Genomic DNA, 27,909 nt, shown 5'->3' with positions numbered 1-27,909 from the left:
GGCTATTATTGTGTGAGATGGCATTTAATGTGTTTACATTTGAATAATAATGCTGCCTATAAACACAGGTTTTATACTCATGTTGTTATAAAGAACTGATTGTCATAGCCGTACTCTTTCAGAAAATGGTTGTCTCAGAAAAAAAAAGCAAAGGGAATATTCAAATGCAGTTTCCCACAGAGACATGCAGATTAATGTAAACATAGCAAAATAATACTGAATATAAGAAAATAAGTTCATTAAAAATTAACTTAAAATTGTTGCATATGAAAGCTAATGATCAACAGTAGAAAACAAATATATTGGTGTCAAAGATAAAGCATCTATAATTTTTAACACGTTCCTGGCTATTTTCATCAGCTGAGAAGTGTATCAGATTTGAACTTCATGTTTTCCAGGTTAACCCATAAAGGGTAGAATTATTATAGAATTTTTATAATTATTATAGAATTATTCTTGCGACCTTCTTCCCAGTGACCCAAAGGGTAAAGAATCTGCCATAATGCAAGAGACACAGGAGACACAGGTTCAATCTCTGGGCTGGGAAGTTTCCCTGAAGAAGGAAATGGCAACCCACTCCAATATTCTTGCCTGGGAAATCCCATGGACAGAGGAACCTGGCTGGCTACAGTCCACGGGGTCGTAAAGAGTCAGACATGACTTAGTGACTAAGCACACACACACATTCTGGTGGTTAACCAGGTATGGTACCACCATCCCTATGGCCAGAGCCAGAGCCAGAGCCACATCCCAGACCACCGTGGCGATTGCCTGGTATCAGAGATGAAAGTTTCATTTGTATAGCAGGGGGTTATTTTCCTCAATTTGAGAGTCACCATCTGCACATGGAATTTTATACACTTTCTATATCATATTTCAGAAAACTTGAATAGTAAAGCTTCATAATAATAAAACTTCAAAGCTTCAGCAGCATATATGTGAGGCTGCCAGGGCTAACACCATGACAGGCGGCCTGGACCTAAGTTTAGATTTCCCCCCGAAATGGTAAGATTCCCTACCCCCATCAGGCCACCTGGAGCCAGCCAATCAACATGCGTCCAGTAAGAAAAAGGGAACCTATCAGGGGAAAGCTGAAAAGCCCTCAATTACCCAAGTTTGAAAAAAGGCCCGCGAAAGTTTGGACCAATAAAATTGCTTTGCAAACATGTAACCAATCCACGTAAGCCAGCTACCAACTGCTTATGTTCACCTTATAAATTTGTGTAACAGCTCGGGCTCGGGGCTCTCTGACCCGGCACCACTGCGTTGGATGCAGCAGGAGCCCTGACTCCAGTCAGCAATAAACTTCCCTTTTTGTGAGTTGCATTGTCTTGGAAGCCTTCTCTCTTCCCGCTCAGGGATTCGGACATCGGGCATAACAAAATATACAAAAAAAAAAAAAAAAAAAAAGGAATGATACAGAGATTAGCATGGCTCCTGTACAAGGATGACATGCACACTCATGAATCATTCCGTATTAAAAAAAATAAAAATAAAAACAAAACTTCCTGAAACACTTGTTTGAATAAGTAAGGATAGGGCCTTACAGCATATATTATAAACTGTCTGTCTGGTCTCCAATAATCCTTTCACAAGTCCTTAATTTTAGAGACTCCTTTGTATTTTGGAGATTTTCTCATTCAGTTTTAAAGTCCATACTCAGGTTCTTTGAACTGTTGTCAATTTTAAGCCCTTTGGTTCAATTTTAATAAATTTTTTCATGTGCAATGATGGAACCCAGAGAATGTCTATTTGAGCAGTGAAGTGATAAAGTGAGGAGGTACCTGAAGTAAATTATCTTTTAAATTATGTAATTCTTTCTTTCAGGTAAATGACTCTTCAGACCAAATAATATTTTCTACTCATTATTGTCAATAAATTAGTCAGTAAATAAAATATTTACTACATTCAAGTGTTAATATAAAATCATGTATCATTTTTTATCTTGAGAGTTTTATTTAATTGTTACCATGACTTGATTCATTTCATGAGTATACCATTATATTATGCAATTAATCATTTTTTAAAAAAGAAATCAAAGTATTAATGCTGGGTTTTCCCCTATATTTCACCTTTTAGGTTCCCAAATCCTCAACTTGATTTTAAAATTGTCCTTGAGTTTTTTAAGAAAAGTTTTCTAGAAATAATGGCAGAAGAAATGTGTGGCATGGGTATCTCATATTTGCCTCTGTATTTAAATCAGTTGTGGTAGTATATGTTCTATTATAACATATATCTGAAAAATGTCTATATATTCATGAGTTTATTAGATTAAAAAATGAACAAACATGTGAAAATATTTTGAGTCTTACAGACCCCTTGAAATTGTCTTCAGTTCCCACAGATGTCAAAAGATCACACTTTGAGAATTCCTGGTCTAGAGTAGGAATTCTTTAAACTTTTAGGTGAGAAAACCATGGGACTTCCCCAGTGGCTCAGCGGTAAAGAATTCACCTGTAATGCAGGAGACGTGAGCTCCATTTCTGGGTAGAGAAGATCCCTGAAGGAGGGCATGGCAACTCAATCTAGTACTCTTGCCTGGAGAACCCCATGGACGGGGGCTACAGTCCATAGGGTCGTAAAGAGTCAGACATTACTGAAGCGACTGAGCACGCATGCAAGAAAACCATACCAGCCAATATTTTGAGGTTGAATCTCAAACTTGAATATAACAATTTATCTCCAAACTTTTATATGCATTAATAACCAACAAATACTCATTAAGTACAAAACATACAGACTTGCTTATAAGAGAAATAATTTATATTATGATAGATCATGGTATAGGACATTAGGAAATTTTTGTTTAAAATTTTGTGAAAACATAGATTTGAAATTTATTATCAAATTCAATTTATTTTAAAAGTTGGAAAATAAGTTACACCAACCAAATCATTTTTACTTTTTAATAAATTTTAATTCCACTATCTAGTTATGCAATTTGTTTTTTAAATTTGGCTAATAATTTAATACCCTCTTTAATTTCAACCGTGTGTTTTTACAGACTAATTGAGAAGTTTTCTTTTTACAAATGGGGTCAAAGCCCATTAAAACTGTTCATTTAGCAAAAACTTTAAAATGAATTAGAATATTCTACATTCACACTTTAATATTACATGGATGTCAGGATTTTATAAATGTTATACCCAAATAAAATGTAGTAGTGTCACAATAAAAATATTTTACAAAACATTTTACAAAAATTATTTTTACAAAGTAATCTTTTACAAAATGCTCTCTCCCAACACAGCAGCATGTTTGGCATACTTTAGGAGCTGAGTATTGAAGGAATGAATGAATGGCTGAACACGTGAAATGAACTTTGTAATCAAAATGGTCTATGATAAACTTGCTCAGTTGCTCAGCCATGTCTGGCTCTATGTGACCCCATGGACTGCAGCATGCCAGGCTTCCCTGTTTGTCCTTTACTATCTCAAGAAGTTTGCTCAAACTCATGTCCATTGAGTCGATGATGTCATCCAACCATCTCATCCTCTGTCACCCCTTTTGCCTCCTGCCCTCAATCTTTCCCAGCATCACAGTCTTTTCCAGTGATTCAGTTCTTCACATCAGGTGGCCAAAGTATTGAAGCTTTATGATAAAGAGATTTATTAGAAGGACATCCAGGTTCTTACGGCTGCCTCGGGACTTTATATATTCAACTTCAAGCTTGACACAAATTCTATATGAATGACATCAAGCAACTGAGAGTATACCAGCAAATAGAAAACAGACACCTGGAAAACTCACAGAAGCACCACTTAAAACATGCTTGTGTTCCTCTGTGTTCTAGGGAAACAGGGACAGACAACCCCATGCAACTATCAGACTTCATGTGTGTTTTGAGCCATTTTGTTTGTGAGTTAAAAGGAAGTTGAATTTATTGATGAGGAAGCAATTAACTATGTCACATGGAAATTCAGCTTTAAACATGAGAAATATGTAGAGGGACAAAAACTAGGAAATAAAGGATGGAGGTAAGCTTTGGGTCAGTCAATCTCTTGGGATAGTAAATACAAGTTTTTATGTTACAGTCATCCATATGCAATGATGTGAAAGTGTATCATGTTTGAAAAGAGATTAAATTTATTTAAAGAAATACTTAGAGAACAAAAGGAAACTTTTCATTGCATTTAAGAAAAAAAAATCCTTATGATCTTGCATGATGGAACCAGGGAAAGATGAGATCTGAATTATTTTCATGACGGTTTAGATTTTGATTTAGATTGTTGCTATTTTGAAGAGACAGGATGAGATGAGTAAGCCCAACAGCAGAATCCATATTTCACAAGAGGGAAAATAGGGGAGGTTCGGTGGATCTAGAGTTTTTCAGTAGAGCCTTTGTGACCAATATCTTCCATAGTAAGATGGGCAACAGCAGTCACATCCATAGTCACCATATCCTTGATAGTCACAGCCAATCCTGTCATATTCATGGCCCCATAGTAGTTGCCATAGTAGATCATGGTGGCAGGAATAGACGGTGCCAGTGTAGAAGAGGTGGATGGTTTCCTGAGTTTTAACATCACCATCTTCACATCATCTTCTACATTTCCTCAGTAGTAGGTGTGGCAAGTCACAGGTAACGCTGTCTTCAAGACAAATTATTCTGCCTTAACCACAAACCATACCAACAAGAAGTTCTCGTAAAGCCTTTATTTCACTAGGCATAGTGAAGCCTTCACAGGGAAGTTTACACTGCTGTTGTGTCAACAAGATATGCACAATCAAATCATGTGCTTTGAATGACAAATATTTAACTTGATTTGAAAGCCCTTTCTCCTTAAGGGCTCAAATTTAAATTTTGTCATGAAATTCTATGAAATCACAGAAACTATGCAAACTGGAATTGATTAAAATTGTTCTGAGGTTATTAGTACCTTCAAGTTCACCTACCCACTGCAGTAGAGGAAGTCATTTTCTTTAGTTTTGAAGAAATAAAAATGCTAAAGTCAAAGTGAAAGTTGCTCAGTCACATCCTACTGTTTGCGACATCATGGACTATACAGTCCATGGAATTCGCCAGGCCAGAATACTGGAGTGGGTAGCCTTTCCCTTCTCCATGGGATCTTCCCAACCCAGGGACTGAACCCAGGTGTTCCACATTGCAGGTGGTTTCTTTACCAGCTGAGCCGCCCGGTAAGCCCAGAAGTGCTGAGTCACTTTCTTTACTTCAAGTATGAGGTGTGTGATATTGCACAGTATTTCTTTGTAGAAAAATATACATTTTATTTTAAATGCATAATTCAGATAACATTTTTTCAGAATACAACTTTGCAAGTGCACAAATATGTTTCATTTCTCATATTTTACCGAATTCTATTTTGACTTGATGTTTATCCATTATCTGTGCTCACACTCAGTTGTGTCTGATGCTTTGTGACCCTTTGTACTATAGCTTGCCAGGCTCCTCTGTTCATAGGATTTTCCAGGCAAAAATACTGGAGCATGTTGTCATTTCCTCCTCCAGGGAATCTTCCTGAACCAGGGACTGAGTTTGCATCTCCTGTGTTTCCTGCATTACAAGCAATTCTTTACCTGCTGAACCATTGGGTAAGCCTGCTATTTATACTGGATGTCAAAACATTTATTCTTGGTTCTTCCAAGTAAACTCAATGAAATTCAATGACATTCTAGTTGTTAGGATTAAACTCATTTTTTTAAAGGTTTGCCATTCCTTCTGTGCATTCTGAGGTGGACTTCAATGTGCAATGGGTACGTTATTAATTGAAAAGGAGTGTCTTAATCTGTCTCATGCTAATATCTATGGATGGTAGAGTGGAAATTGCCACTTTGCATGGCCATAACCAAAAACTCTTCTGATGAGTCAGTTACCTACCATTTAGTGTTACATCTTTGTAGATCTACAGCCAGAAAGGTCTTTTGTTGTGCCAGGGAAATCAGTGAGTCTGCACTCAGATCCACATAGGTAGGTACCAACTGTTGCATTCTCTACTTGCCTGTGATATGTTTGTTGAGTAACTCATGGGACTTGCTCATTCATAGTGTGATTTCCACTTTCAGATGCATAGTCTTAATACATGGTTTCCCTTCCCTTCAGCTTCAATGACACAAAAGGAGGACTTAACTATAGTTGAGTTCTCTTTATCAACTCAACATTTCTATGAACACCATTATCAGATGAAACAAGTAGTAGCCAGTGTTAGCCTAGTGCCTACAATGTGCCAGACACTGTTCTGAATGCTTGATACATATCAGCTAAGTCAGTTCTCAAAATTGCTGTGGGGGGTAGGTATTACTTACCATCCCATTTGCAAATGGAAAACAGAGGCACACAGTTACAGTGGTCACTAAACTCTAAGTGTTAGTTGTGGGTCTTTGCAGACCCATAGAATGTAGCCTGCCAGGTTCCTCTGTCCATGGCATTTTCTAGGCAAGAATACTGGAGTGGGTTGCCATTTCCTCCTCCAGGTCATCCAGCTATAAGTGATGGAAATAATATTTCAATCTGGAGAGCTGATTCCAAAAGTTTTAGTTTTATCTATTAGGCTCTGCTGACATCTGTGAAATCATCTTTCTAAGAACACGAGTTTAGAGGGCTTTTTTACTTAATCCAAGGGGTCACAAAGAGTTGGACATGACTAAGTGACTGAACTGAACTGAACTTTACTTAATTACTCAGCTCAGATTATTCATTGCATACAAAAATATATATGTCATAATGTTTCTCATAGTCTAAGCAAGTTTACCAAGGACTCCTAGTCTACTAGCATCATGAAAGGTATCTCTGCCAGTATCATTGTTTTAAATAAAATAATATTCACCTTTGAATCAAAACACAAATATTACAAATATGTTGAAATTTGAAGAAAACCCTTTCATGAAAATGCAACTTTATAAGTGAAATCACTTAATTTTTTGTTTTCTGGTGGTAGATTCAAGATATGATTTTAAAACTATGGAAAAAATTTAAAATATAGAATTTAAAGTATAGAGTCATAAGAAGAAATATTAATGTAAGTGAGAAAGAGAAGTCCAGTTTTCTCAGACCTGGTGGCCCAGAATTTCAAACTACCTTAACTGCAGTATTGGATTTTTGTCAATTGTCACATGAAGCTGAGTGATACCCTTTGGCTTTTTCATAGTAAGCCATCTCTTACATGAAAATAAGGAGAATTTCTAAAGGAAAACAAAAAAATTTGGAGCAGCAGATAGAAAAGCTCAAGGTTAAGGTAGATTATCATGATGTATTGAATGCCATCAAAAGAATATATAATCATTGATTGTCTGGGAAAGGTTAGAATATTTACTCAAAACGCTATTTCTTGCCATAAATATTGGTTCGAAATGGATAATTTGAAGATCTTATATGAATAGAGTTTTGAATATGTGACAGTTGTTTCTTACTAATGGCTCACAAATGATTCAGGTGTGACTAAACATTAGCAAAGATCCTCAAGCCCGCTGAGGCCATGACTAAAAGCCAGGAATCAGCAAATTACTCAAACTGGTCCTGCAAATTAGCCAATAGCATTATGACTTGTGTAGTGGTTCCCATCCACACTAAGTATATAGAAGAGGCCCTCTGCAGGGAAGTTGTCTGGGCTGAAGTCACCTATGCTCCTTCTCTGTCCACGGAAAGCCTCAACACTAATATCATGTGTAGCTACTATGAAAACTACTATGGGGGCCATGGTTACGGAAGCTGTAGTTACGGAGGCCTTGGCTGTGGCTATGGGTGCGACTCTGGCTATGGCTCTGGCTTTAGCTACTACTATTGAGGACACCGTGGAAGAGTCTCCCCTTCTGCACCTGGACATCAAGATTCACCAGTTCTGAACCCTATATATTCTGTGTCTTTCCCTGGATGATGATTATGTCGTATCATGGAAATCTAGTACAGTCTGTTGTTGCTTGACCATGTAACCTATAAATTCCCTGAATTTACTCCATTAAGTGGGAGATAGTGAAATTCACATGCAACCTCAGACTTCTGCTTTCATTAGGATGATGGTGTCAAGAAATTGCCTTGACATTCACTCTGGAGCTTGCTTCTCTGTTGACCTAATAAACTTGTTCAACCTAAACAGAAACTCTGGTCACTATGTCAGTTATTTGATTTTCAGTATTTCTGATAGTGTTTGTGTTTCAGTTTTTAAGAAAACCAACAATTACTTTCTTGGGGAGCTATTTTTCTCTTATTATTCTTAGGTTAGTTTCTTTATCAGTTCAAATATAAGTTGTCTTAGGAAAGTAACTTACTTTCTGTAGACTTCAGTTTCCTCCTCTGCTTCTGAGGGAATAAGGAAAGTTATGTCAGAAAACTCTTAACACAAAGCCAAATATCACTTCTAACCATTTTAAAGGTATGAGAGATATAACATTAAGAATAAGTTAATAATGAGTTGCATCTCAAGCTAGCAATAGATTGTAAAAATATTTGGCAGGCATAGTGGACTATAATATTAAGATAAAAACACTATTTTAGATATGGGCTGAAAAGCTTCAACATCTCATAATGTCCTAATTAAAGATGCTGGCTTAGCTAGGGTAGGATCCACTTCCAAGTTCACATTGTTGTTGGCAGTTGCTTTTAGCTGTAGAAATGAAAGACTTATTTTCTTGCTGGCTGTTGATCAGAGTCCCTTGCAGGATGTCTTCTAGAAGCTATTCTTGGCAGGAAAAGACTGCCCATATTCCCTTCCCAAATAAATTCCCAAACATGGGATGCTTGTTTACTCAAAGACAGCAAGGAGGAAGAGAGACTCCAGCAAGAGAGGTAATACAGTCTTGTGTAACATAATCACATAATCACACATAATAATATATATTTGCCATATTTTACTGTCTACAAATAAGTCACAGGTCTCATACTCAGAGGGAGAGGATCACACAAAAATATTTACATCAAAAGGTAGGAATCAAAGGGGCAAGTTACCTATCACAGACTCAATGCTACACATTTTTCATACAAGAAATTAGGAAGTTGTTCATTTTCAGTGCTCTTTAACAATTCTTACAGTATTAGGATTTTCTTGTGCTTGAAAATTTGATAGAATGCTGAGAATTCATCTGGGACTAGGCTTTTATGTAGGCTATCTTGTTAATAATATCCTCTTTTCCTTCCAAGGAAATTGGTATGTTTTTGATCTCTAAAATTAGCAGTGTCCATTTTGGTAATTTGTATTTTGCTAGGAAATTATCCATTTCACCTTTGTTTTCAGATTTATAAAGTTCTAAAAAGTAGTTTCATATGATGTTTCAAATTTCTTCCATTTTAATGTTCATTTTTCTTTTGCTATTTATTTTGTATGTGATTCCTCTCTTTTTTATTCAAGTTAGCAAGTAGTTTATAATTCTGTTAATTCTTTCCAATGACAGCATTTTGGCTGGTTATTTAAATCACTTCTTATTCTCATTACTTTCTGTTTTTTGATCTATTTTTTCCTTTTCTGGTTTCTTTATTTCTCCTTTATGAAGTGTTCTGACTGAATTATTGATTTTTCTTTTATTTTTAGTGATAAATGTGTTTGGTGCTATGAATTTTTCTTTAAACACTGCTTTAAATATTTCTCAAAGACTATTATGGATCATTTTCTTTAGTTATTTAAAAATCTATAATTTCATTCATATTTCATCTTTTACCCCCCAAGTTTTCCTAAATAGAAGACTTTTTATTTTATTTTATTTATTTTATTTTCTAGGTTGTAAAGAACTCATTGTTTTCCCTACTGCTTGATTTTGTTTTTAAAGGGATTTTGTATTCTTTCCTTTCCCCAGTAATTATGAGTTTTGCTGCATGAGGTAAAGAAGTATTCTTGCTTGTATTTCTACTCTACAAAAGATGCTAATTCTGTGTAACATAATATTAAATATATGATCAATTATGGTGTTTGTTCTGTGGGTGTTGGAAAAGAAGATTCACTTTATATTATGGGATGCGAAGATCACTATATTATAAGCTTTATCTAATTGATTATATTGTTTAGGCTTTACTTATTATTTCTACTTTATCTGTCTTGTTCTGAGGAAAGTAATCCATTATTAGTGTGTTTTTATCTGCTTCTCCTAGATATAGTTAGATAGATAAATATAAATGATTCTTCATAAAGATAGTTTTTGTGTTTTTCATGTATTAAATAAAATACTCATAAGTTAAAAATATCTCTTGCTTACTAGTGCCTTTAGAGAAAAATATTTGAAGTCAATTTCCCAGTCTCTGTAATTTTCTTAAAGCAAAACAAGCAAGTAATTTTCTTAAGGTACCCATAAATATGCTGTGTAAATATTTAATAAAATTTACCACTGAAGATATCTATGCCTAGAGTTTATTTAGGGGAAATTTGTTTTTAACTATGCATTCATTTTCTTTATTAGATAAAGTGCTACTCAAATCTGAATGCAGGCCAAGAAGCAACAGTTAAAACTAGATATCAGCAGACTGATTCCAAGTTGGAAAAGAAGTATATCAAGGCTGTTTATTGTCATGCTGCTTATTTAACTTGTGTACAGAGTACATCATGAGAAACGCTGGGCTGGATGAAGCACAAGCTGGAATCAAGATTGCCAGAATAATAACTTCAATAACTTCAGAAATGCAGATGACATCACTCCTATGGCAGAAAACAAAGAGGAATTAAGGAACCTCTTGATAAACGTGAAAGAGGAGAGTGAAAAAGCTGGCTGAAAACTTGACATTCAAAAAACTAAGATCATGACATCTGGTCCCATCACTCCATAGCAAATAGATGGAGAAACAATGGAAACACTGACAGACTTAATTTTCTTGGACTCAAAAATCACTGCAGATTGTGACTGCAGCCATGAAATTAAAAGACATTTGCTCCTTGGAAGAAAAGTTATGACCAACCTAGACAGCATATTAAAAAACAGAGACATTATTTTAACAACAAAGGTCCATCTAGTCAAAGGTTTGGTCTTTCCAGTTGTCATGTATGGATGTGAGAGTTGGAATGTAAAGAAAGCTGAGTGCCAAAGAATTGATGCTTTTGAACTGTGGTGTTGGAGAAGACTCTTGAGAGTCCCTTGGACTGCAAGGAGATCCAACCAGTCCATTCTAAAGAAGATCAGTCCTGGATGTTCACTGGAAGGACTGATGTTGAAGCTGAAACTCCAATAATTTGGCCACCTGATGTGAAGTGCTGACTCTTTTGAAAAGACCCTGATGCTGGGAAAGATTGAAGGCAGGAGGAGAAGGGGACAACAGAGGATTAGATGGTTGGATGACATCACCAACTCAATGGACTTTGAGTTTGAGTAGCCTCCAAGAGTTGGTGATGGAAGGGAAGTGATGGAAGGGAAGCCTGGCATGCTGCAGTCCATGGGATGCAAAGAGTCGGACACGACTGAGCAACTGAACTGAACTGATGTATGTATGTGAGAGTTGGACTATAAAGAAAGGTGAGCATCAAAGAATTGGTGCTTTTGAACTGTGGTGTTGGAGAAGACTCTTGAGAGTCCTTTGGACTTCAAGGAGATCACACCAGTCAATCCTAAAGGAAATCAACTCTGAATATTCATTGGAAGAACTGATGCTGAAACTGAAACTCCAATACTTTTGACTACCTGATGCAAAGAACTGGCTCATTGGAAAGCCCCTGGTGCTGGGAAAGATTGAAGGCAGTAGGAGAAGGGGACGACAGAGGATGAGATGGTTGAATGGCATCACTGACTCTATGGACATGAGTTTGAGCAAGTTTTGGGAGTTCGCGATGGACAGAAAAGCCTGGCTTGCTGCAGTCCACGGGTTTGCAAAGATTCGGACATGACTGAGCAGCTGAACTGACTGACTCAGATTTACTGGAGTTGGTTTTGGTAATTGGTGTGTTTAAAGGAAATTTTTCCATTTCAACTGTGTTGTGGAATTATGACTAACGTCTTTCATGTTATCCATTATGTTTGGAGCTTGTGGGATCTTAAAAAATGTTTATTCTTTCATTCTTCACACTCGTAATTTGTAGTCTCTCACCTATATTCTTGATCAAACTCTAGAATTCGTCATTTTGACAGATCTGTTCAAACTACCAGCTTGAGGAATTACTGATTTTCTTTATAGTTTATCCATTTTATATTGAATTAATTGTTCCTGTGTCTTCATTTTTCCTTTATTCTCCTTACATTATACTTAAAAGTATTTATAGTAAAAATTTCCCTTACTATTTGCTTTTCAAAGAGGTTTGGAACACTGATGTTTTAAATATCCTCTTCTTTTTACATAAATATTTTTTATTCAGTGATAAGCCATACCTCTAGTTATTTAAAGGGAATCATTTCCAAATTAAGGAAGGCTCTGTTCTCATGTACCTGACACTCTCCTGTCCTCTGCAAACACATCTTGACAGTGAAGAAGATATACGGGGAATATTGCTATCCTCCTACTCCACCAAAAGACAGAGACTTGGCTGATGAAATTCCTTCTGCACTTTCAGGCAGCAATGTCAGGGATCAGGGAGACAGCCAGTGACACAAGATGAGCCAAACAGACTGCAAACATAGCTGCAAAAACTCTGAAAATTATTAATCATACTCCACAAGAACTTTGAACTAACTGAAACAGAGTGGCTATCCTTTTTTTTTTTAATAAAAAAGATTTTAAAAAAATCAAGATGCTTTTAATAAAAAAAAAAAAAATTATCTTGTACTCAGACGGTAAAGCATCTGCCTGCAATGCGGCAGACCCGGGTTTGATCCCTGGGTCAAGAAGATCTCCTGGAGAAGGAAATGGCAACCCACTCTAGTACTCTTGACTGGAAAATTCCATGGACAGAGGAGCTTTGTAGGCTACAGTTATGGTGTCACAAAGAGTCGGACACGACTGAGCAACTTCACTCACTCACTGATAGACAGTGAAAGGGCCAAACACCTCACATGAAACACACAATCAAAGAAATCTACATAAATAATATATGTCAAAGTATTGTAGGTAGGGAAAACAGAGAAATTTGAACAAAAAAATCAATTTAGACATTTTCCTAAGGGAAGTGGTTAAGACTATTCTTCTGAGAAACCTGTATACAGGTCAAGAAGCAACAGATTGAATTAGACATGAAACAATGGGCTGGTTGAAAATTGGGGAAGGAGTATATCAAAGTTGTATATTGTCACCCCACTTATTTAACTTATATGCAAAGTAAATCATGCAAAATGCCAGGCTAGATGTATCACAAACTGGAATCAAGATTGCTGGGAGAAATATCAACAACCTTAGATTCAGATGATACTACCCTAATGGCAGAAAGGGAAGAGAAACTAAAGAGCCTCTTGATGAGGGTGAAATAGGAAAGTGAAAAAGCTGGATTAAAACTCAACATTCAAAAAGCTGATCATGGAATCTCATTCTATTCCTTCATGGCAAATAAATAGGTAAAAAGTGGAAGCAGTGACAGATTTTAAGTTCTTGGGTTCCTAAATCACTGCTGATGGTGACAGTAGCCACAAAATTAAAAGACACATACTCCTTGGAAGAAAAGCTATTACAAACCTAGACAGCATATTAAAAAACAGAAACATCACTTTGACAACAAAGGTCCATATAGTCAAAGCTAGGGCTTTTCCAGTAGTCACGTATGGTTGTGAGTGCTGGACCATAAGGAAGACTGAGTGCTGAAAAATTGATACTTGTGAACTGCAGTGCTGGAGAAAACTCTTGAGAGTCCCTTGGACTGCAAGGAGATCAAACTAGTCAATTATAAAGTAAATCAACCCTGAATATTCACTGGAAGAACTGATGCTGAAGCTGAAGCTCCAGTCTTTTGGCCACCTGATGTGAAGGGCTGACTCATAGGAAAGACTCTGATGCTGTAAAAGACTGAGGGTAGGAGAGGGGTGACAGAGGATGAGATGGTTGAATGGCATCACTGACTAAGTACATGAGTTTGAGCAGGCTCTGGGAGACAGTGAAGGACAGAGAAGCCTGGCTTCCTGCAGTCCATGGGTCTCAATGAGTCAGACCTTAGTGACTGAACAACAATAAATTTGCATTGAATCATATAGTAGTAAGATAGATCAGATGAATATTTTTTATAAATTGTTGGAAACTGGCAATTCAATAGAAAATTCTGATGTTGCATAGTAGCTTAGATTTGGTACTCATTTTTTAACAGACATGAACATCCTTAATATATAAAATGAGGGAGGTATACATGGATCCTCATAAGAGAACATTCTGAAAAGATGAGCAATCTAGAATTTGTCAGAAGAAACCAGAAGAGCGGTATCTTCCATAGCAACATGGATGATAACAGATATGTCTACAGCTACCATAACCATATCCATAGCTACATCTCAGGTCGCCAAAGCCATAACTCAAACCACCATAATAGTTGTTGTAGAAGATCATGGTGTGCATAGAAGATTCAGTTGAAGAGAAGATTCAGTGTCACGAGCTTTAAGTTTATAATCTGCATAGTACCTTATTTACCAAATGAGTGCCACGTGCAATAAACCACAGGCATTGCTGGACTCACATATCAAGCTAAACTGGCATTAAAACTATCTCAAGAATTCCTCATAACCAACGTATCCAAGCCAAGACATCTGTAGTGTGTGTCATGATGCCTATCAAAATATCATATGCCTTTAGGGAGAGAGATTTGTGGCTTGATGTTTATTCTAGATTCCAAATTTAGACTCAGTTACTAGCTCTATGAATTCATTTAATCCATGAAGATTCAGCTTGTTGAAAAGTTTATTTTAATTTAAAAACTAAATTAAAACCTTCCACCTGCATATAGGTAGACCTGGAAACAAAAGGGTGACTTTGAAGGGGAAGAGAAGGATGGGATTTTTGTGGGACAGATGACAGGGTGGCACAGTTCACTTGTAAAACATTGAATAACTGTATTATAACTTTTATTGAGAAGCAATGTTATATACTACACTTTGGTTTATACTTGGCATAAATGGGTATCAATAATTTTATACATGACACAAAACCAAGGCAAGACCATGAAGGTTAACCTCATTTACCCTGGAGATACAGGGAAGGGTTAGAGAAGGACTTATTCAATTAGAAATTAGAGTTTAAAAATGATCCCAGAAACTCTCAAAGATTTATGGATGTGATGTGTCTCCTGTTATACCATGCTGAAAAAGGCACATCTCTTTTGGTATTCTGCTGAAATGTATAACCTCAGCCTAGGTATGAGAAAACTTCAGACAAACCCAAATTGGGAAATATTCTACTAAATATGACACTTTTATGGCAGAAAGTGAAGAAGAACTAAAGAGCCTCTTGATGAAAGTGAAAAGAGTAGAGTGAAAAAGTTGGCTGAAAACTCAACATTCAGAAAACAAAGATCATGGCATCCAGTCCCATCACTTCATGAAAATAGATGGAAAAACAATGGAAACAGTGACAGACTTTATTTTTAGGCTCCAAAATCACTGCAGATGGTGACAGCAGCCATGAAATTAAAAGACACTTGCTCCTTGGAAGAAAAGCTATGGCCAACCTAGATAGCATATTAAAAAGCAGAGACATTACTTTGCCAACAAAGGTCTGTCTAGTCAAAGCTATGGTTTTTCCACCTGTCATGTATGGATGTGAGAGCTGAACTATAAAGAAAGCTGAGCACTGAAGTTGCTTTAGAACTGTGGTGTTGGAGAAGACTTGTTTTTTTTAAATTTTTTTTCCATTTATTTTTATTAGTTGGAGGCTAATTACTTTACATCATTAGAGTAGTTTTGGTCATACATTGAAATGAATTAGCCATGGATTTACATGTATTCCCCATCCCGGTCCCCCCTCAGTCTCTTGGAATGCAAGGAGATCAAACCAATCCATCCTAAAGGAAATCAGTCCTGTATAGTCATTGGAAGGACTGATGCTGAAGCTGAAGCTCCAATACTTTGGCCACCTGATGCAAAGAACTGACTCATTGGAAAAGACCCTGATGCTGGGAAAGATCGAAAGCAGGAGGAGAAGGGGATGACAGAAGATAAGATGGTTTGATGGTGTCACCAACTCGATGACATGAGTTTGAGCAAACTTGGGAGTTGGTGATGGACAGGGAGGCCTCTTGGGCTGTAGTCCATGGGGTCACAGAGTCGGACACTACTGAGCAACTGAACTGAACTACTAAATATCCAACTCTTTAAAACTTCAAAGGACATGAAACTCAAGGAAAGATGGAGTACCTCTTACTAACTGGAAAAGACTGAAAATATTAGGGAGCAAAGACAATGTGAATTGGATCCTGGAACCTAGAAAAAAAAAAAAAGTTAATGAAACAAATAATGAAGTAAGAATCTATAGTTAAGAATTTTGTACAAAATTAATTTATTTGGCTTGATAATTGCACTATGGTTATAAAAGATATTAGGGGACATTGCGTAATGGATATATGAAAAATTTTTTTGTAGGTTTAAGTAACTTTTTATAAATATAAAATTATTTCAATATATGAAGTTCAAAAGGAATATAAAAGTACTCTTTCTGTTTCATTGATTTGATCATTTATGACTTCTTTCATGCATCAAACTTTGTTAAGAACGAGTCATATACTGGACACGATTAAGGATGGAGCAGTGAACATACCAGATAAAGTCAATATTTTTATGGAGCTAATAATCTAGATTAACCCAAATCAGGAAATTTAAGACAGACAAAGATATAAGAAATGAATGAATTAATTTCTGATAGTGATGGGTTTATGTAAACACTAAACCATTGTCAGTTATGGGGAATTTAAAGACTTATTTGTAAGGGATGTCTTCAAACTGAGTAGTCAGAAAAAGCTTCTCCAGGAGAAGAGAGAATGCAAAGTCATTCTGGATGTTACTTCAAGGACTGGAGGGTGGAAAACCTAAAGTGGAAACAAAGTGGGTCTATTTGAAGGACTGAAAAGCCACTCATAGACGTGTGAATTTTTAATGGAGAGGAAAGGGATTACCAGATGAACTGATGGATGTGGTCATGGCTTTGACTTGTTGATTATGTCAGCTATGTTTCCCAAGATGTATCCAGGTATCGCACATAAAAGTGCAAGCAAATCAGTTAAATCTGAATGTCACATAAACAAATGATTTTTAGTATAAGTATCCCTCTTGCAATCTTTGGGAAATCCAATCTTCTGAATTTCAGATTTGAAATTCAATATTTTGAAATTGAAATCTAATTGCATGTCTGGTATCTACTCTAGCAATCCCAATGTGGAACACTTACAGGATTTTGGTAAAGGAGAATTAGATCTAATTTGTGCCATGCGTGCTATGAGATGGAAAAGAAATTAGGCTGGGGAGTGTACAGAATGATGAATGCAATTTGTCTTAAATTTTTAATCACTATTCATATATGAAAATAGCAGTGTTAATTTGAAGATATGTGGAAAACATTGGAAATATATATGAAAATTATATATGAAGTAATAAGACTGAAAATGGAATTGAAATTGATTGAACAAAAGAATGCATCCATAGTGCTCTAATTAAACAGAGTTTAGGTAGAGACTAGAGATTATGAGTGGGTTGAACACATCTCTGGGAACTCTAAGATTTGAGGGCAAAATCTGAGAGGATTAGAGAGGATACTGAGAGGCAGCAGCTGCTGAGGTGGGAAATGAACCAAAGCTGTGTGCATAGTGTGAAGTTAAAGGTTGGAGTTTTTAGGGATAAAAAAAGAGGTTGGTGGATCTATATGTACTCAGAAGCTGGGGAAAATGAATGCTTGACCTCTGTATTTGACAAGACTCAGCAGTTTTTGTTTTCTTGTTTTGTATTTGGCCATGCCACATGGCATATGGGATCTAAGTTTCCCTACCAGGGATGGAACCCATAACCCCTGCAGTGGAAGCATTGAGTCTTAACCACTGGACCACCAGGGAAGTCTTGATTATCTCTGCAGGAGCATTTCAGTAGAGCAGTGGAGGCCAAAAACCCAAAATTATGATTGAAGTGCTAAAGAGATACTAAAATGCCTCCATGAAAGTATACATATGACATTTTACAGTCATATGTATAAGCAGAATATGGGAATAGAGATTACTTTGAAGGGTATGAAGGGTGAAATAAGACTTGCTTTATTTTTTGGAATATATTTGAGAATTTAGTATATCCAGAACAACACACTAGAAAAGAATGGGAGAAAAAAGTGATGCTGTGCAAAGCTCACATCGATATGATCAGAGAGGGCAACTCAATTAAGAAGAAGCAAATTAATTCCTGAAAATAAATAATAGGAGAAAAAAATCTAGTAAACGTTATTAGGAATATTGTGTTGTAAAAAAAATGTATTCTATATTTTAAAATCAGAAACACAAAACTACAGGTTACTTGTAGTGTTTTTTTAAAAATTAACTGATATAATTATGGCTTACCAAAATTAGTCACTGTTCTAAGGACTTAAATATCCTTGAAGACTAATTGTTTTGTTATTTCAACTAGTTTTTACTAAAAAATTAAGTTATTGTTTGACTTATTTTGCACTGTGGAAGATGAAGCCTTTGCTAGTTTCTATATGAGAAATTGAAGATGCCCTCTGCTTACAATATCTCAATCCAGTAGATAGTGAATTAAATGTCACAATAGAATATTTATGTTACGAAAATGCACCTAACAAGAAACACACATGGAAAATAGATTCAAAAACACATGATGGAAGAACAGTTGAATGCTCTAAAGATCTGATCTCCAGCATGAAAATACTTTTGTGTTTCATTAAGATGCTATGTTCTCTTGACCATTTGCATAGTTATGATGTTAGATGAATCAAGTAACTTAACAAAATCTATGTCCATGTTGTGATGATCCCCAGAGAGAGTTGATTGAAGTTCAGAGGATGTCTGAATTCTTAAACCATCTTCACTGCAATGTAAACCAGTCCCACATTTTACTCTCTAATTCCTATCTAAGGTTACCTGAAGAGATAGTCACTCAGTGGTATTTGACTCATTGCAACCCATAAACTGTGGCCCAACAGGCTTCTCTGTCCATGGGATTGCCCAGGCAAGAATACTGGACTCAGTATTTCCTTCTCCAGGGCATCTTACTGGCCCAGAGATCAAACCCAGGTCTCCTGCATTGTAGGCATATTCTTTACCATCTGAGTCACTAAGAAAGCCCGTGGTTACCTGAAGTTACCTATAAAAATAATATTTTGAAGAATAATTATCACTGTATATCAGAAATTCTTGTGATGTACAAAGAAAGCTGCTTTCCCACAAGGATTTCCTTAAAGACACAGAAATACACTTTTTATCTATAACCCTACTACCATTTTTCTTTGGCTACTCAACAGGATGAGTTTCACAGCCATTTGAATGAAGACAAGTTGTAATTCAAGGGCTATGCAAGAGAGCTCAGTATAGCAGGTTACAAAGCTTTTCATTTGATGTATTGAGGCTGAAACTCCAATACTTTGGCCACCTTATGCGAAGAATTGACTCATTTGAAAAGACCCTGATGCTGGGAAAGATTGAAGGCAGGAGGAGGAGTGAATGACGGAGGATGAGATGGTTGGATGGCATCATGGACTCAATGGACATGAGTTTGAGTAAACTCCTGGAGTTGGTGATGGACAGGGAGGCCTGGCGTGCTGCGATTCATGGAGTCGCAAAGAGTCGGACACGACTGAGCGACTGAACTGACTGAACTACTTGACTGATTGAGAAAGAAACACTTCTCTAATTTATTATTAACACAAACATGAAAGTTGAAAAGTCACTTAAAAAATTAACTAATTACTTAGGGGGGAAAAGGAAAATGTAGAAATTGGGTTCCAGAGAACTACTTCTATTATGTTCTTCACTAGAAGTTGAACATAAATAAAATGTACACTCATTGATACATAAGAAAGTAGAAGGCATTTTTTTTTTCAGAACTGACTCCCCTGACATTTTAATAAGTAAAATAATCAACTTTGTGGACGTGAAAGATCCATTATGATTTTGCTTAGAAAAGACACTGGATTCCTGAAAAAAAGCAACAATTTAGATCAAAATTTAAGATTCAAAGGAATTTTTTGGTATAAAGTGCTACAAAATAACAACCTTAGTGATCCAATTGGATCCTAGGGATCCAATAACTAACATATCTTCTTTTTAAGATATAAGGAATGGTTCTAAGAAGTTAAAATGAACATGTAATCTGGGACAGGGCTGTGTAGGTGTGAGTTTATGTCTCCCCTAATTTAAATGCTCAATTAAATAAAAGGAATCCAAACTCAGATGTCAACACAACAAAGCTGCTGAATTTCTCTGAGGTTTCATCTTTGGTTGTGAACAACAAACTAATTAGATCAGTCATAAAGCTAGCCAGTGGCATGAAGGTGTGGTGGGTCACACCCACACTGAGGGCGTATAAAAGGCCCTCTGCAGGGAGAACTCTCCACACTCAAGTGACACTTCTACTCTCCTTCTCCACCCGAGAACAACCTCAACAACCAACACCATGTGTGGCTACTACGGAAACTACTATGGCGGCCTGGGCTGTGGCAGCTACGGCTACGGAGGCCTGGGCTGTGGCTATGGCTCCTGCTATGGCTCTGGCTTCCGCAGGCTGGGCTGTGGCTATGGCTGTGGCTACGGCTATGGCGCCCGCTCTCTCTGTGGAAGTGGCTACGGCTATGGCTCCCGCTCTCTCTGTGGAAGTGGCTACGGCTATGGCTCCCGCTCTCTCTCTGGCTGTGGCTATGGATGCGGCTATGGCTCTGGCTCTAGCTACTACTATTGAGGACGCTGTAGAAGACTCTCATCCTCTACACCTGGACACCAGGATTCACCAGCTCTGAAGTCCTCATGTTCTGTGTCTGTGCCCTGGATGATAATTAGGCGGCATCATGGGAGTTTAGTGTGGTCTATTGTGGACCTACCATCTAACCAATACATTTCCCAGAACTTACCTCATTAAGTGGATAAAGTGAAATTTGCCTGTGAACTCAACAGTTCTTCTTTCATTAGAATCATGATATCATAGTAACTTGATGCTTTCATCCTGGAGCTTGTTTGTTTTTTGATCTAATAAAATTAATCAATCCAAAGAGCAATCCTGGTTTTTAAGTCAGTTATTTGACGTTCAATATTACCTACACACTTTTCTTGGGCTGAATTCCATTCTGTGTGGTTATGTAACTGAGGGGCTCAACACTGACTATTGGTGGGAGGCATTTGCAAGCTGACTACTAGAGGCCACTCTCAGCTTTAGGAGGCTGCCTGTAGTTCCTTACATGTTTGCTTGTCTATTCAAAGCCCAGAATGGTGGGAAAACACTCCAGTAAGATGGGCACTATGGTGGTGGTGGTTTGGTCGCTAAATCCTGTCTGACTCTTGAGACCCCATGAACCCTCTGTTCATGGGATTCTCCAAGCAAAAATACTGGAGTGGGTTGCCATTTCCTTCTCCAGGGGATCTTCCTGACCCAGGAGTTGAACCCAGGTCTCCTGCAGTGCAGGCAGATTCTTTACCAGCTGAGGTATGAGGGAAGCCCAAGATGGGCACTATAATCCCATACAATTTTATGTAACATAATCACATAAACAATCAAATGTTTCATCACTTTTTCTGTATAATATTAGTTAGAAGTAATTTACATATCTTGTCTATACTCAAGAGGAGAGCATCACACTAGGCCATTGACATCAAGAGGAAGAAATCATAGTGGCATCTTAATTGTTTACCTAGCACTGATATCAATGCTATGCATCCTTTCTATTGGGAATCAAGCAGTTTCCCTCATTTGCAGTGCTCTGGAATAATTTATAGGACATCAAATCATTTTGTCTCTGAAAATTTGGTAGAATTTTCATGCATAATTATCTAGATCTAGAATATTTTGTAGGGTATTTCTATAATGATTTTCTCTACTTCTCCTAAGGAAATCAGTCTATAACTCCTCAGTGTAAATGTATCAGTTCTGGTACTCTATATTCCCCTAGGAAATTATTCACTGCATCTGGGTTTCAAATTTATATCCACAAAGATCTGTAAAGTAGATTCATAACATTTTTTAAACTTATTTAAGTGTTTATTTTTCATTATTTCTAATTTTGTATAGGCTTTTTCTTTTTCTCTTTTACTCTTTCCCCCTTTGATCAAATTAGCAAATGATTTATAAATGCCAATCTTTTCAAATAGTAATATTTTGAGGCATATTAAAAGCCAATTGATTTTTTTTTCTGTTTTCTATTTCATTAATTTCTGCTTAGCTGTTTATTACCTCCTTCTTTGCACTTCCTTTGGTTTACTTATTTTTATTTAAGACTCCTTTAACCAAGATATTAATTATTTATGTTATTTCTTTCATCTTTCACTGACAAAAGTGGTTAGTGTTGTAAATTTTTCTCCAATTAGTGCGTGAATATTTTTCATCAATTTTCTTAATTAATATCCCCACTACCATTATTTATTTTGAAATTCTGTGGTCTCAGATTATATTTATTCTTTCACCTGAGGGATGCTTAATCAAAGATTTACTCACTAGAACAGGATTTTCTGTCCCTTGTTTTTGTTAACAACCTCTAGCTTCATAGCAAAGCAGTCTAAAAATGTTTTCTGCAGCATCTCTATATTAAAAATGGACAAATTATTTTCCTTTTAATCAATTTTTATATATTTTCTGTGCAAACTTGAGGTTTTTCTCTACTATAAGTATATAGATGGACATATATCCACAAAATCTACCTTATAAATTAAATTGTAGGTGCCCTCTTGTTTCACCAATTTTTTTCTACTAGATATGCTTGTTCTGAGAGTGGTGTATTAAAGCTTTTCATTATTGATATGTTTCTACTTACATCTCCTAGATAGATAGATAGATAGATAGATAGTTATGAATTCTGTGTTCTGGTACAATTAATAAAATACTTGTGAATACAGTATATACCTTTTTAGGCATTGTTTCAGAGAATATATTTGAGGAAAGCTCCTAGATTACTATCTTTTTCTTAAATTAACAATAAAAATGATGTTTAAATATTTAACAAAATTTACCTTTGAAGTCATCTAAACCTAGAGCTTATTTTGTGGAAAGCTGTTTTGAATAATGTATTCATTTTCTTTAATAGATAAAATGGTATTCAGATTTACTCATTAATTTTGATAATATTTTAATTAAAAGAAACTTTCCATTTCATCCATGTTGTGGAATTTACTGGCATAACATCCTTTCTACTTATCCACTATTATTTTTAGAGTCTGTTAGATTTAAAAGGTGTTGATTCTATCATTCTTCAGATTGGTAATTTGTGTTATCTCTCCTATATTCTTGATCAATTTGTCCAGAATATATCAGTTTGGCCTACCAAACTTGTGTATTATTTTCTTTATGGCATGTCCTTTTCTGTTGAATTGTTTCCACTTGTGTATATTTTTCCTTCATCTTTCTTACTTTATAGTTAATTTTATGTTACTTTCTAGCTGTTTAAATAAACTTAGAACATTAATTTTAAATATTCTTTTTTTCTAACATAATATTTTAAAATTTTAAATTATATAAATTTAAATTATAATTAAAATTATATAATTATATAATATATAAATTATATAATTAAAAATAATAAAAATAAAATTATAAATTTCCCTCTAATCACTTCTTTATTGGTAAGCCATACATTGGTACATTGCATTTCTTTATTAATCAATTTTAAATGTTTTCCAATCTTCCATGTGATTCATTTTTTATTAATATATTATTTGAAGGGAGTTTTTCTGAATCCCAAAAGCCTTTGCCCTAGGTACCCAAGACTCTCCTATCCCATCCAAGAGTCATCTTGGTAGTGAGGGAGGTAGGTGGGAATCTCACTATGCCACTACTCCACCAAGAGACACACAGAGCCTGAGCCAGTGAAATTCCTTCTGCTCTTTCAAGCATCAGGAACCAGTGGGTCAGCCAGTGGTCAAGATAAACCAAAGACACCAAAATAACACTGCAGCAATTCTGAACTTTATGAATCATAGCTCACAGAACCCGTGTGCTAAACCTGAACAAGAGGACTGCCAACTTAAAAAAAGGGAGAGAGAGAGATTTAAATAGAACCAAGATGCTCTAACAAACAAAATTTCTCTTATACCATCATACCAAGAATCAACAAAATGACAACTTCAATGGAAAAAGATAGTCAACTGACCCTAACACTAAGTTAATCGAATTATCTGACACAGATTTTAGAGAAGCCATCAAAAAAATGTTTCAATAATTAAATTCTCTTGAAACAAGCACAGACAAATGCACATATATATACATATGCATACATATATGTGTACATATATATAGTGCAAACAGCTACCATTAGAAAGCTGAAGTACATATATCAATATCAGACTAACTAGACTTTAAAACAAAGAATTTCAATAGTGATAAAGATGGACCCTTTTTATGATAAATAACATAATCGTTCAAGAAGATATAACAATTTAAAATTCATATGTACCTAACAACAGAGCTCCAAAATTCATAAATCAAGAATGGACAGGACTGAAAGGAGACTGCAATAAAAATAGATGGCTGCTCTAATATCCCATTTTGAATATTAAATAAAATAACTATATAGAAGATTATAATATAAATGGTTGAAGAAAATTATAAACCAACTAGACCTAGCTATCAAAAGAATACACAACTACAAGAGAACACAGATTTCTCTTAGATTTCTTTCAAGAACCCATATATAATATATAATATTCTCCAAGACAGAGCATGTGTGTGGAGTGTGTGTGTGTGTGTGTTAGTCACTCAGTCATGTCCATCAGGCTGTAGCCCACCAGGCTCCTCTGTCCTTGGAATTTTTCAGGCAAGAATACTGCAGTGGACTGCCATTTCCTCCTCCAGGGGTCTTCCCTCTCAAGAGTTAAACCCGAGTCTCCTGCATTGCAGGCAGATCCTTCACTGTCTGAGCCGCCAGGGAAGTCCCAAGATCGACCTTTTGTAAAGCCAAAAGGAGCCAGTGAGTTTAAATAAAACAAATTCATGTGTAGTTCCATGCGTAACCTGTCTTCAACTGATGAAGCAAGGCATACCTACACAATTCTTCCCTCTAAATGCTTCTAAAAAATATGCATTTGGGACAGTTTAAGATTTTAGCAGTCTCATACTTTGACCCCCTATTCAGAAAGTACTTGTGAATAGACAGTTACGAGTGTGTCATTTAAGTTACTCCAAATTTTAACATTAGTTACTAAAAACATATTTATAACTCACTAATTTATATTTTTGTCCTTGTTGATATTATTATTTATATATAATAAATAGCAAAAATTAACTAAATTTATAATAACAGGTTTGCTGAACATTACCCAGACTTACCAGGATCAAGGATACACTTTTCAGCCTGTATCCTGCCTCTGGCCTATGTTTGAATGGTTTCAGCCTACCAAAGCCATTGCCTTGTTATGAAAAAATAACAGGTCTCTTCCCAAAAGACATGCAGAGGCTGACCCCTTGAAAATTTCACTGAAACAGACCTCAAATTCTATATTTTACTATGACAAGGTAAAATGAAATAAATGAAATAAAGCCCTTTGTTGCAGATACAATGCCTAAGATGAGTTCAAGCACATAGTTGTCAATGAGAAAAAGGCTAGTAATAATACAAAATTGAGGAGAAAAATTACATCTCCCAGAACATATCTTAAAATAGTATCAAGAAAGAATGAAATTCTTAAGAATTAGCATGAAGTGGTGAAAATAGAGCTATCACTTTGCCTATATCTTTAGTGAAATTTTATTTGATCAAAGATAAGACTTTGATGATACCAAAGTACGTAATAGAAGCCCTTGGATATGCTCACGAAAACATATATTAGAAAAGCAGTGGTTGAATATAACCATCCATGCGCCAAAATTGTCTACTGTAGAGTAGTGAAAGTGTCAACAATCTCATATATTCACACACTCACATACAATCTGAAGAAAGCTAGATTAAAGAATACACATGAAAATGAAAAGGTGTGAAAACAGAGTACCTTTAATGAAAAATGAAGTTAGATATATTTTACCAAAGCAATTGCTCAAAAATTGTTTATATTCAATCATACAATACTAACATGGATTACATGAATAACTTTCTAAATTTTGGATTCAGGCAATTTAATCATAAAAGGTCTAATGTTGTATGGTAGCCTAAGATTCAGTAGTCAATGTTTGAATATCCCTCCTTATTATAAATAATGCAGAAAGTATACATTGTGCCTTATAAGATCATGTTTCGAATAGATGAGCAATTTAGAATTTCTTAGAAGAAGCCAGAAGACCAGTATCTTCCATAGCAGCATGGATGATAGCAGGTATATACACAGCCACCATAGGCACATCCATAACCACATCCCAGGCCACCGTAGCCAGAGCCTAGGCCACCATAGTAGTTGTTGTAGACACTCATGATGTGAGGAGAAGGCTCAGTTGAAGAACAAATTTTGTTTCAAGAGTTTTAAGTTGATAATCTGCACAGCACCTTATATAACAACTAAGTAGCATGTGGGGCAACCACAGTCACTATTGCACTCATATTCCAAGCTAATTGGCATTAAAACCATCTCAAGAATTCTTCATAACCAATGTATCCAAAACAAGACAACTGTGCTGTGTGTCAAGATGCCTATCATGAAATTATATGCTTTTAACAGAAGATTTTTTTCTAATTCAATGACTTGTTTATTTCAGGTTTCAAGTTCTAACTATGTTGCTAGACATCATGAGATCATGTAACCAACATAGATTCTACATGTTAAAAATTAGTTTCATTTAATAATACCCTCCTTCTATCTGCATACATGCAGTCTTGGTAACAAAATATGGCTTCAAAGTGGTAGGAACAATGGAAAAGTTGTGGCGGAGACTTGGAAAAAGACGTACAGAAGATGTAGAAAAGACATAGTTCATTTATAAATCCTTGAATGATTAATATGTTTTATTAATTTTTGTGGAGCAATGTTATTCACTTTGATTTATACTTCATATGAAAAAGGCCATGGTAGAGTCCCTGAAGTTTAAAGCCGTGAACCATAATTATATAGAAATAGAAATACTTAGTCTATCACTACTTTGAGATCAAAAATCTATTCCAGAGACTTTTAAAATTTTACTGATATTATGAAACTCCTCCTATGGCCCAATGTAATACCCAATCTCTTCTGGTATCTTAGCTAAAACATATAACTTCAACTTTGTTATGAGAAAACAGACAAACTCAAATTTAGGAATAAACTACAAAACATTTGGCTCTTTGAATCTGTCAGTGTTATAAAAGAAAGATTGAAAAGCTCTCACCAATTGGAGGAGACTAAAGAGATAAGACAACCAAAAGCCATGTAGGAACTTGGACTGGATCCTGGAGCAGAAAAAGGACATTAATGGTAAAAATGTGAAATTCAAGTAAAATGTGTAGATTACTTAAGAATATTGTGCCAGGTTAATTTCCTAATTTTGTACTTGGTTATTAAAGATATTAGCATAAGTATAACTGGGTAAAGGGTATTTTTTTTCTACTTTTGATAACTAAAATTATTTCAAAATAGAAAAGCAACAAAAATTTTAGATGTCCCTGATTATATTGATTTGAAAATTTGTTGATTCTTTTGTACATAAAGCTCTTGAGGATCAATTGTATGTTAGGGATTGTTATGAGCACAATGGATGGTGCAATGAACAGTACAGACAAGATCCATTTTGTGTTGAATCTTACACTCTGAACTGAACATCGGCAGAAAATATAGGCAGATATCTGAAAGCAAATTCTTTAGGTGAATGAGATCATTTCTGATAAGGTTAAGCCTATTTAAGGAATGAGTCAAGGCAAGGAATAAGGTAAATCTAAGGACTATTGGTGAGAGATTATTTCAGACTAGATGATCAGTTCAGTTCAGTTCAGTTTCTCAGTCATGTTTGACTCTATGACCCCATGGACTGCAGCACACCAGGCCTCCCTGTCCATCACCAACTCCCGGAGTTTATTCAAACTCATGTCCACTGAGTTGGTGAAGCCATCCAACCATCTCATCC

At 35.8% G+C, this 27,909-nt stretch overlaps 2 protein-coding genes and 1 pseudogene across 2 annotated transcripts; 2 read left to right on the top strand and 1 right to left on the bottom strand.

Annotated features, from left to right (window-relative positions):
• The first annotated feature begins 1,397 nt into the window (after positions 1-1,397).
• Positions 1,398-1,482, top strand: LOC139031158 (U6 spliceosomal RNA; annotated as a pseudogene).
• Positions 1,483-20,367: 18,885 nt separating this feature from the next.
• LOC139031079 (keratin-associated protein 6-1-like) lies at positions 20,368-20,649 on the top strand. The gene has a single exon (XM_070455201.1). The coding sequence runs from the start codon at positions 20,368-20,370 to the stop codon at positions 20,647-20,649; it is 282 nt and encodes a 93-aa protein (XP_070311302.1).
• A 5,494-nt stretch (positions 20,650-26,143) lies between these two features.
• LOC139031121 (keratin-associated protein 20-2-like) lies at positions 26,144-26,290 on the bottom strand. Its single transcript, XM_070455251.1, has one exon. It carries the CDS (start codon positions 26,288-26,290, stop codon positions 26,144-26,146), a length of 147 nt encoding a protein of 48 aa, XP_070311352.1.
• Positions 26,291-27,909: the final 1,619 nt, after the last annotated feature.

Source organism: Odocoileus virginianus, chromosome 25 (genome assembly GCF_023699985.2).
Source record: "Odocoileus virginianus isolate 20LAN1187 ecotype Illinois chromosome 25, Ovbor_1.2, whole genome shotgun sequence".
NCBI lineage: Eukaryota > Metazoa > Chordata > Mammalia > Artiodactyla > Cervidae > Odocoileus > Odocoileus virginianus.
This window is presented reverse-complemented; position numbering and strand designations above follow the sequence as displayed.